The sequence below is a fragment of the Podarcis gaigeae genome, assembly GCF_964106915.1.
Source record: "Podarcis gaigeae genome assembly, chromosome: 14".
Taxonomy (NCBI): domain Eukaryota; kingdom Metazoa; phylum Chordata; class Lepidosauria; order Squamata; family Lacertidae; genus Podarcis; species Podarcis gaigeae.
Window position 1 is genome coordinate 16,997,197 of NC_139690.1, and position 11,823 is coordinate 17,009,019.

General features: G+C 44.3%; 1 protein-coding gene across 1 annotated transcript; it reads right to left on the bottom strand.

Moving 5' to 3' along the window:
* Positions 1-358: 358 nt before the first annotated feature.
* Positions 359-10,957, bottom strand: CFAP161 (cilia and flagella associated protein 161). Its single transcript, XM_083712900.1, has 7 exons — positions 10,776-10,957; positions 9,422-9,511; positions 6,623-6,858; positions 5,795-5,879; positions 3,203-3,361; positions 2,065-2,138; positions 359-821 (listed from the first exon to the last, which is right to left on the bottom strand). The coding sequence occupies exons 1-7, from the start codon at positions 10,863-10,865 to the stop codon at positions 620-622; spliced, it is 936 nt and encodes a 311-aa protein (XP_083569026.1). The 5' UTR covers positions 10,866-10,957; the 3' UTR covers positions 359-619.
* Between the last annotated feature and the right edge of the window lie 866 nt (positions 10,958-11,823).

Here is an 11,823-nt window from a genome sequence, read left to right on the forward strand (position 1 = left end):
ACAACTCCCATCATTCCTAGCTAGCAAGACCAGTGGTCACAAATGGTGGGAATTGTAGTCCGAAAAAATGCTGGAGACCCAAGGTTGAAAAACACTGGTTTGAACTATGAAAAGGTGGTATACAAACAAAATGATGATGTTGATAATCCTCAGGGATGATGGGAATTGTAGTCCAGCAACATCTGAAGGACACCAGGTGGCCCACATTGGTGTAGTTTCACCCTTAGATCCCTAAACGAGTGGGGAGAAAGTTTTCTTTATGTTTTGCTTTCTTTTTAAAAGATGCTGCCACCTAGTGATCAGGATAGGAAAGGACACAATGTGGGTCAAGGTACATAAAAAACTAAGGCGATTCTAAGTTTCTCGTACTGGTACTGTATTCTGGATTTTTTATTTATTTTTTACAGGATAGAAATGTTATACAGATACAGATGTTATATTTCCATTGCTGTTTGAATACATCCTTACCTATCTGTTCAGCTCGAATGAAGAAACAGCAAAGCATCCTTTGTGCTCTGCTGCCAATTTACATCTTCAGCTCTCACTCTCTCTCTCTCACTTTCTGTTTACATGAGCACAAAAAAAGGACATTTTGTATTTCCTTTTTAAAGCATGGGCTTTAGCAGGGGCATATTACTTTGGGGATTTCGCTGTTTTGCACTCTGTCCGCGTCCGACGGAGGCTTTGGCCTATCAAACATCGTGGTTGATTTGTCACTCGGATTCCCGGTAACTACGACCCAGTAATTCTTGTCTTCTTCAGCTCTGTGTGTATCCAGGTATGTGTGGCAGTTTACCTCAAATTCCTTTCCAAAGTATGTCCTTCAAAAGAAGAGAGTAGATATTCAACAATAACGGCTAGACATTCCGTAGCCTCAGCCTGAATGTCAGCTGACCCCACACACATACAATTTGAAATTTTTCAGTTGATTGCAGTGTGGCTTGTTTGTATGTGTGTTGGGGATGGGTTATTGGGTCAGGTTAGCCATATTGATTCATACGCTATGAGGGGGGGATAGCTTGTTGTCCCATTGCGCTGATAAAGGGAGAGTCAGAGTTATATTTAAATGATTTATACTAAAAGAAAAGAAAAGCAAACACAAACCACCACACACATTGTATTTGAAGTGGGGGTGGGAAACTCACTTTGTGGTGTTGACTGATGTTAATAATAATAAATAATATTTTTTAAATTTATATCCCACCCATCTTGCTGGGTTTCTCCAGCCATATAAAAACACAACAAAGCATCAAACATTTAAAAAGATCAAAATATCCTATACGAGCAACAAACCAACCAATAAATCAACAGAAACCAATAGCAACTGCAACAATAGCAATAATAGTAATAGCAATAATAAACAGTTTACAGTTACAAATTAAAATAACCACCAACCCCAACTAAACATTTAACCAACATCAACCTGACAAAAAACAGAGGAACCAAAATTAGATATTTTTAAAACATTTTAGCCAGTTGCCTTGTTACACTCCTCAAATGTTGGCCCTGTTCTCCCATTACTTTTTTATATAAGGTTCAGCCAATATTCCTTCCCCAGTTACTCAAAGTATCCCCCCCCCCCCCGCACGCACACAAAAGAAACAAGGACCAATTTTCTTTCTTGGGGAAGTGGAGGCATTTATTTTGATTTTGGGGGAGGAGGTGGTTGCTACTTATGAGGACGTCCAGCCTTTGTAAATATAGTCTCACACCACTTCCCACTGTCCCCAGAATTCCCCGGGGAAGATGTGACATTGCATTTTTATTGGGCAGTTTTGACCAATGTACACTTTCTTTCTGCAAGCAGCTCCCCTGATATCTGTCTTCTTGTAATTGTTTAGTTGGAGAGTGGCATTGCAAAATTCAGATAAGTGTGAACTTTGAAAGGTGGCTGTGTTCACAAAGTGCAGATTTGACGGATTGCCTTTAAATGTTGAACTGAAATGAATTTATCCCCTGTCCCTGGTACCCAGGATTGTTTGGGTAAGGTTTTAACCAGAGGGTTCAAAACTGGTGTAAAGCCAATGCATATTTGGAGTGTAGTGTAGATGTGCCCTTTCTCACCTTATCCAGAAGATCCGAGGAACTGCCAAGGCCTGATTTGTATGACTGTGAACAATGAGGATCTTTGTATTTGCCTAGAAATGGGGGCAGGGAGAGAGAGAGAAAGAGAAACACTTGAAGGAAAGAAGGGCTTAAATTCTGTTTATGCATGAATTTGTTTAAAATTTCCTTGGGAATCAAAAGTAAAGCAGAGAGAGGTGTGGCAAGGAAGAATTATTGTTCAAATTGTGCAGAAAAGGCGGAAAGTGAAGAGGAAGGAAATTGGAGGAAGACGTGAGGCCCACCGTAGCCATGGGTAGGCCCAGTGAGGCCCTCTGCAGGCCATGGAATATTGAGGGGGTCCTTGAAAACTTTGGGAGTGCTCTCAGCCCCTCAGCCTCCTTAGATGGTGCCCCTAGCTGGGAATTATAGTTTAACCACTTACAGAGCTATTCCCAGCACCCTTTCGCAGAGCAACAATTTCCACCTTTCTTAACAAACTACAGTTTCAAGGATTCTTTTGGGGGGAAGCCGTGTGCTTCAAATGTATGGTAAGGATGCGTCTGAAGATGGCTTGATGGGTAAAGGATGCAAAGCCATTCCCACAATATGGGCTGGCATAAAGGTAAAGGTACCCTTGACCGTTAGGTCCAGTCGCAGACGACTCTGGGGTTGTGCGCTCATCTCGCTCTATAGGCCGAGGGAGCCGGCGTTTGTCCACAGACAGCTTCCGGGTCATGTGGCCAGCATGACTAAGCTGCTTCTGGCGAACCAGAACAGCTCATGGAAACGCCATTTACCTTCCCGCCGGAGTGGTACCTATTTTATCTACTTGCACTTTGACGTGCATTTGAACTGCTAGGTGGGCAGGAGCTGGGACCAAGCAATGGGAGCTCACCCAATTGCAGGGATTCGAACCGCCAACCTTCCGATCAGCAAGCCCTAGGTTCTGCGGTTTAGACCACAGCGCCACCTGCATCCCTATGGGCTGGCATAACAGAGGCCAAAGAGGTAAGAATCACGGGAGGTGGCTAAAGGCTCCTAGAGCACAGGAGCATTTGTGGAGCTGGTTTAGGAAAGGAGGGAGAGGTGGTTGGAGAACATGAGAGAACAGTCTGAAAGGCAAGGTATTCTTAAGAGGCTCGGTGTCATTTCTTACAGGAACTGGGAACCCTTCGTATTCCATGCGTAACTGTGGGTCCAGATACGTAGCTTGCCAAGAACACAGGTAGGTAAGTTCATCGGTCAAGAACACAGGCTGGAGGGAGGATTTCTTTGTCATGTTCTGAAAACTTCTGTGGTCACTCGCAATAAATAGCTGGAAATGGAAACATGTGGGAATGATTTGTCTGCGAATTAGATAAACATTGTTGTAGATTGACAGAGGCCAAAGAACAAGCAAAACAAATATTAGCGCGGTTACGAATCTGGGTCCAGTATTGCGCTTACATCATACTGTAATCACATGTTGTGTTCTTAAGTTTGCTGTATGGACTCGTCTGGCATGAATGGTTGGGTGTGAAGGACTTTGCATTTGCAAAACTTCAGGAAATGAGGGAGAGGGTGGACACAGAGCTGCAAATCCCAGCGCTTGCCAAAAGCAGAAATACTACCTGAAGTTACATTGATCGAAGCTGCACAGAAAGCAAAGGCAACTTTGAGCATCCGCCCTTGTTATGTACTGAAGTTCTCATCCTGGGCCAGCAGGGGGATACTGTAGATAGTTTTCACTCAGGTCCACATATGCAAATAAGGGATTGAAAGTGACGTTCAGTTATTGGATAGTTACAGAAAATGGGTACTGTTGCGTTCTAGTGGAGCTCTATATAAGCAGGCTGGCTGAACCCTTCGGTTCAGTTCTGTTCTGGCCTGTGAATAAACAAGAGCTGTTTGAAGAATCGCTGTGTCGTCTGATATGTTCACCCACAACCTAACAGGCCTGATGATGTCTCTTCATTGGGCACCTCTTAAGATATTGCAAATTTTGTGCAATGGTTCCTGAGATCAAGGAGCAGGTTTTCATCTATGTTGGATAGAATTGGACAGCGTTCAAAATTGGCCAGGTGTCAAGCGCATTTTGCACCTGGCAATTGGCCGCTTGCAACCAAGTGAAGATGCCCAAGGTGGCAGGATGGCACCTGACATCTCCACCATCTGGAGGTGCGTTCCTGGGCATCCTTGGATTGTGACTGTTTTCACACACTAGCAACACAAAGAGGAAGCTTTTAACTAATGTTGGAAGAAGTCTTTGTGGTTCGAGGAGCCGACCCCTGCAATGTGAAACGGATACACAAGGACACGTAATATAGGTTAATGGGCAAGAAAAGGCCACAACTTTATTGATTACAGCAGTGAAAAGGTATTGGCTTAGACATTGGATGTCTAAAACAAGGGAGTTTATTCACCAGTAGGTGGAGCCTGTTGATGCTAATCCAACTATAGGCTATCCCCTGATGTCACCGAGGGTCGTGCCATGGCCTCCCGCCAAGCAGGCATCGGACAGAGTACACAACCGCCAGATTCCTTTAACGGAATACCCAAAAATTGAAGGCATAGGCGATGGCCACACCTAGCCCTTCGACACACCACAACACATTATTCCAATGCCTAACCTACCCACCAATACCACAAAAGTTGTGACGGTTGCTACGAGGTAGGCGAAAAAACCAAAAAGCCTAATGCCAAATGGAAAAATTCCTACCAGGCCCCTGGACAACCAGGGCGACCAACCTAAGGTCCATATCAAGGCCAATGAACTAAGAACCTGAGCTCAAAGGGAGTGGAGGGTGGGTGACTCGCGACGAGATGACGGAGAGAAGAATGAGGCCGAGGAGGAGCTGGCGCCGCAGCAAAAGGCTGCTGTAAACGCCCCCTCTGAGGTACCTGGTTGGGTGCCTGCCGAGGGGCGTGGACGCCAGCCAGGTGAGAGGAGGAGGCAGGGGGCTAACACCCCCTGCTAGGGGTGGAGCTCGGGCTCCCGCCCACAACCACTCCCCTCTCTTCCAGGGAGGAGAGTCTTTGCTCAACTGGACTTACTTCTGAATTTTCAATACTTGTTTACTATTTAGAAGATTTTCGGTCCACCTTTTGGCTACAAGAACTTCCACATATATGCAACTCATCAAAATAAAATACAAAAGAACAAGGAGTTAAGAACCAGAGCATCGTGGAAGCAAATTGGCCATCTAGAAGGACATTACTGAATAATGCAGAACAATATATTAAGTGCTGTGTGGGAAATCAGCTTTGAGTGGAGAAAAGCAATACATCCTCAGGGCTTAAAAAATAAATTAATCCTAGTGCAGGATCAACCATTGTTCAGGTAAGGGGTCCAAGCTTAGTGAGATCCTGCATGGGAGGCTGGTTCAGGGTTCCAAGTATGTTGGTGTGAGCTCTTCAAAGGAGAAGCAGGTTAAAATTATGTAGTAGTTGATCATCATAATCACAGAGCTTTCCAAACTGTGTGTCGCAACTTGTTGGTGTGTCGGCTGTAGTGTGTAGGTGTGTTGCATGATATGTGTCCTTATCTCTTATAAAGGGTTAGTTTAACCTCTGATTTACTAGTGAAACTCAACCACCATGTCACAAAATGATGCATTTCTAAAAAGTGTCACTAACATGAAAAGTTTGGAAAGCATGGTGAACAGTTAGCAAATAGCTGTTGCATCCTTAATCCTGCATAGGTTTATGGTAACATAACATTATAGTCATTAACATAGTATGGGCCGTTCTGTTTCATATATTCACTTACCATCTTCTCTGGAAACCCTCCAGATGCTCCAAGACCAAAATTCTGCCCAAATCTAAGTGGCTCTCCCATGCATTCTCCTTCAATGCTTTAATAAACAGACAAAGGTCATTATTTCAACAGAAGACATGTTACAGATCATTTACGAGGGGTGTGCAGCAGATTCAAATTGATCCCAGGTCCTGAGCCCAAAGCAAGGTTCTCCTGAAGGATTCTGGGTTTGTGCAGAGCAAGGTGGGATCTTTACAAGGTGCACACAACTGAAGTAGGCACCTTGGCAATATAGGGTAAAAAAAAAGGTAAAGGACCCCTGGACAGTTAAGTCCAGTCAAAGGCGACTATGGGGTTGTGGCGCTTATCTCACTTTCAGGACGAGGGAGCCGGTGTTTGTCCACAGGTAGCTTTCTGGGTCATGTGGCCAGCACAACTAAACCACTTCTGGTGCAGTGGGACACCATGACAGAAGCCAAAGCGCACGGAAATGCGTTTACCTTCCTGCCACAGGGGTATCTATTTATCTACTTGCACTGGCTTGCTTTCGAACTGCTAGGTTGGCAGGAGCTGGGACAGAGCAATGGGAGCTCACTCCATCACAGGGATTCGAACCACTGACCTTCTGATCAGCAAGTCCAAGGGGCTCAGTGGTTTAGACCACAGCGCCACCTTGGCAATATGGATGCAAAGAAAAACATGCAGCAGACGACTTGCCTGCTAACAGCAGCACTAGTCTTGGCGTACTAAATAAGGAGGGAGAAAGAAGGAAAGAAAGAATGAATGAAAAAGAAAGATCCAATTCTAGGAAGTTATAAAATGATTCAACCAGTCTCCCACCTTAAAATCCGGAATGCATTCCGGCCAATTGGGGTCACGCTGCTGATTGCGCTCATATCACAGGGAGCTGTCAGTTCATTCTCTGAGAGTATGTCTGTTTCCTTGGGATTAACAGCCAGAGATAGATTCCCACTCATGGTAGGTTCCTTGTCAGGTGAATTGTTGTTATCTGGGCTCACCAGCATAACCGTATCTCCAAAGTGAATAAATCCATCTGTTGAAATAGAGAGCTGCTCCTTTAAAAAAAAAAAAAAAAGAATAAGAAGAAGGGGTGGGATCTCAGATGATTATAGCATGATTTGGATTTTCACTTTGGTTGTCTCCATAGATCATTTTTTATTATCAAGCCAGATGGGTGGGGCATTATTATTATTATTATTATTATTATTTGCTTGCTGCACTAGAAAAGATGGGCTTCCCACGCATCCTTACAAACACAACCTTGAAGCTGAAACTGCCCATCTGGCAAAAGCAGCCTCAAGTCAGGGAAGGGTCTGTTGGTCTGTGATATGGCACATCCTTCTCTTGCAGATTCCAAGTTCAGTCCCTGGTATTTTACAGGTAATCCTTAAAAAGGAGCCCTGCCTGAAACCCCAAGGTATATACAGTGGTATCTGGGGTTAAGTACTTAATTCGTTCCGGAGGTCTGTTCTTAACCTGAAACTGTTCTTAACCTGAAGCACCACTTTAGCTAATGGGGCCTCCTGCTGCCACCGTGCCACAGGAGCATGATTTCTGTTCTCATCCTGAAGCAAAGTTCTTAACCTGAGGTACTATTTCTGGGTTAGTGGAGTCTGTAACCTGAAGCGTATGTAACCTGAAGCATATGTAACCCAAGGTACCACTGTACTAGCCTTTCCTAACCTGGTGCCCTATAGATGTTTGGAGCTGCAGCTCCCATCAGCCAGAGCCAGCATGGCTAAAGATCTGGTATGATGGCAGCTGTCATCCAAAAATCTGCTCTACTTCCCAGTGGGGAGGAGTTGCGGTGGACCACGTGGCCACCCACTCCCCTCCAGGAGTGGGGGATGAAGTCATGCCTCCCTCGGAGGTTCCCAGCCATGTCATTCACCTGCCAGCCAATCCGCTGGCTGGGGGGCGTGGCCGGGCCCCATTTAAACTGAGGTGTGAGCTGGAGAGCTTCCTCTTGGCTCACTTCCTTGATCGCCATTGCGGGGCCTGGTAGGAATTTTTCCACTTGGCAAATTCGCATGAGCAATCATCACAACTTTGTAAGGTTTGGCAGTTAGGCATTGGTTGATCTTACGATGGGAGAGGGAAGGTGTGGCCATCACCTGCCCCTCCAAGCTTAAGGGTATTCTGTTAAAGGAATCCGGGGCTGTGGATCTTGTCCAAGTCCGGGGCTGGGCTAGAGCCATGCCACAACCCCGTCAGGAACCCAGGGGGAGCTCGAGTCAGTTTGCATCGACGGGGCTCCCCCTATCAGTGGTTGACCCTTACTGGACTCCCTGCATGATGGGCAGGAGTCAGATATAGTAAAGGTAAAGGTAAAGGGACCGCTGACCATTAGGTCCAGTCGTGACCGACTCTGGGGTTGCGGCGCTCATCTTGCTTTATTGGCCAAGGGATCTGGCATACAGCTTCCAGGTCAAGTGGCCAGGATGACTAAGCTGCTTCTGGCGAACCAGAGCAGCACACGGAAATGCCGTTTACCTTCCCGCCAGAGCGGTACCTATTTATCTACTTGCACTTTGACGTGCTTTTGAACTGCTAGGTTGGCAGGAGCAGGGACTGAACAACGGGAGCTCACCCCATCCCGGGGATTTGAACCGCCCACCTTCTGATTGGCAAGTCCTAGGCTCTGTGGTTTAACCCATATAGTGGGGTCAATTCCAATGCCTAAGCCAATACCGCTCACATTCTGTAACCAATAAAGTTGTGCCTAAATTTGCCCAATAACATTAATATCTGTGTCCTTGTGTCTTATTCATCAACGAGGGGGTGGTCTCGGGGTCTCGACACGCAACATCAGGAAGGCATCAGGTTGGGGAAGACAGGATGTTCAATTGGACTGGTCAATGGTTTTTGACTTGGTTCAAAACCAGTTCCCATTAGGGCCTATTGTCTTATGGGCTAAATCAGTACAGAATGGTGGATATGCTAGCTTAGCGGTAGAGCGTCTGCTTTGCATGCAGAAGGTCCCAGGTTCAATCCCCAGCATCTCCAGGTAGGCCTGGGAGAGAATCCTGTCTGAAATCCTGGAGAGTAGCTGCCAGTCAGTGTAGACAATATGGAGCTAAATGGACCAAATTCAAGAGCAGAACATGCTCTCAGTCACAAATAGTTGCCTTCTAATACTTCATTATGGAGCGTGATGAGAATGGCAGTGAAGGGAGGGATCTGAGTAAGGGTGCTTGTCACCTCAACCTGAATATGCCTCTGGACTAGTGGTTTCCAAACTCTACCTTCAGGTAACACTTTCTACCTTGATTTGTCTCACTGAATTGTAGAGTTGGAAGGAACCTCAAGGGTCATCTAGTCCAACCCTGAGGAAACGCTGCACACAGCATTGGAAATTCTTATTTTGACTCTTATTCCACTCTTGTTCTGCCTCCCCCATCAACAATATTTGCCATTCCTCCCCATCTTGATTCACCCAGAGATCTGATATGCATAGTAATATGTGAATCAGTTATTCAAGATTAAGGAAAACAACAGCAGTTCATAATATCACAAGTTTTCTGTACAGGCATAGGTTAAAGTCACATATTATTGCACTTTTTCTAAAGCTAAGCAAGTGCTGGTAGAAATGTAGAAATGCAATGGGTGATCACATACCTTCTTGTAAAGGTTCTCTTTCAGTTTTTTTGATTTCTGGATTAGAAGCTCCCCTCTTTCTCTTTTACATAAGAAGTCTTTCAGGAGTTCCTGTTTTGGGAAGGAATTTTTTTAATGTGAGCTTCGCATTTTAACGTGCATGTATACCTGCATGTGCATGTATAACGTCCTTTATACCCTAAGGAGCGTCTCCACCCCCATCGTTCAGCCCGGACACTGAGATCCAGCGCCGAGGGCCTTCTGGCGGTTCCCTCATTGCGAGAAGTGAGGTTACAGGGAACCAGACAGAGGGACTTCTCGGTAGTGGCGCCCACCCTGTGGAACACCCTCCCTTCAGATGTGAAGGAAATAAGTAGCTATCCTATCTTTAAAAGACATCTGAAGGCAGCCCTGTTCAGGGAAGTTTTTAATATTTAATGCTGTAGTGTTTTTAACACTTGATTGGGAGCCGCCCAGAGTGGCTGGGGAAACTCAGCCAGATGGGCGGGGTATAAATAAATTATTATTATTATTATTATTATTATTATTATTATTATTATTATTATTATCCGTTGTCTCATCACGGCTCGGTCTGAATAGCGCAACCTTGAGCCACCACAAACCGTGCCAAATGCAAATAAAATACAACAGCAATAAAAGTCTGCTAAATTTCACCATTAAGAGGTGTGCAAAACTAAGGCAGACTCCCACAAATTGAGCCAGGGGCCACGAATAGAGTTTGAAAAACACAAAGCCGATTACAAAATCCAGAAAGGGGTTTGGGGGAAAAAAGCAGAATCAGAAGAAAGCTGGGTCAGGTGGCATCAGTAAGAAGCACTTTTTCTTAATATCCCAAATACAGGAAAAGAAATATCCTTTGTTTTGGACAAAGCATTTACCTAATTATTTGCCATAATTAAAGTCCATAAAATATAAAGAATAAAAGTACAAAAATCTACCCATAGATTTAAAGGGATTTTCCTTAAAACATCCATAGTAATTGATATCAATAACTTATGCTACAAAATTTATTGACAAAACACATTTCCTCATGTACAATGCTTTTTTTCTGGGGGGGGAGGGACACAGGGGTATGCAAACTCCTATCTGAATTTAAGTTTGGCCTCCTTGAGGGCCAGTCTTTCAATATGAGTAGGAAAATGAGAGTATCCCTAAACATATTTTTTTTTAAGAAAAAAAGCACTAACCATGTATCATATATCAGAAATTAGCCAATGCGCACTTAACTGAGAGTAATCTCATTTGACACAGTGGAGTTTGTTTCCAAGTACATATAGAAAGAACTGAACAGAAAATGGAATAAAGACACAAAGTAAACAAAATAAGTCAAGTGGGGGGGGGAGCTTTTAATTACCTCTTCCAGACACACATCTTCGTTCCAGTTGCCAATCAGCACCCCAGGGCTGTATTGTCTGCCACTCATACTAGTCCTTAGGTTGAACATTTTGGATGACTTTGAAGTGGGCCACTTCGCTAGCCTTAAAGTCGAGGAGGTAGGTGCCACAAAACACGCTGCTGTGAGAAAGATGATCTGTGTTGACAGGTTGCCATGGGGACCTTGTGTGTGCACCTGGGATTGGCCCTGCTGGAGGAGAGCTGCTAGCCAATCAGAATAGGGAAGAATGGCTGAGAAAGGAACTGGGGGCTCTTGCCATCCTGTAGCCATGGGACAGAACTGGGACCATCCATAGATGGGACGTATATTTTATAAGCAAGAGAAGGAATTTGTTGTGCTGTGATTTGTGAACACACACAAAAACTGTAAACAATAAATATCCAGGGAGGAAATTTGATTTTATATACTCTTATTTCCTTGTTTTATTGTAAATCGTGTTATACTCTGAACCACCATGTACAAAGGGTACAAATAAATAAACTAGATTCAAATAATTTAGATTTAAGTAGATAGACACACAGAGAGTACACCTTCCCCGCACTGTTTTAGATGCTTTTCTGTTTCAGCTGGCCTATCCAGACACATGGTTTAGTTACATTTGTATCAAATGCTTTTACTGATTTTGTCCTGTTTTTCAGTGATGGATATACAGTGGTACCTCAGGTTACATACGCTTCAGGTTACATACGCTTCAGGTTACAGACTCCGCTAACCCAGAAATAGTACCTCAGGTTAAGAACTTTGCTTTAGGATGAGAACAGAAATTGTGCTCCAGTGGCGCGGCAGCCCCATTAGCTAAAGTGGTGCTTCAGGTTAAGAACAGTTTCAGGTTAAGTACGGACCTCCAGAATGAATTAAGTACTTAACACGAGGTACCACTGTATGTATATTTGTTTTTTATTGATTTGTGGATTTAAGTCATTTTAAAAATATGTAACTGGACTTTTTTTCTTTTTGGAAGTGGAATTTGCACACATCTAAATGAAAATCCGCATTACGGTTTGCA

Excerpts from the sequence above, each read along its gene's own strand:
- CFAP161 (XM_083712900.1), bottom strand. The coding sequence starts at position 10,865 with ATGTTCAACCTAAGGACTAGTATGAGTGGCAGACAATACAGCCCTGGG. Across the intron at positions 9,512-10,775 it reads AAGATGTGTGTCTGGAAGAG|GAACTCCTGAAAGACTTCTT; the intron begins GTAATTAAAAGC and ends TTCCCAAAACAG. Across the intron at positions 6,859-9,421 it reads AAGAGAACCTTTACAAGAAG|GAGCAGCTCTCTATTTCAAC; the intron begins GTATGTGATCAC and ends TTTTTTTTAAAG.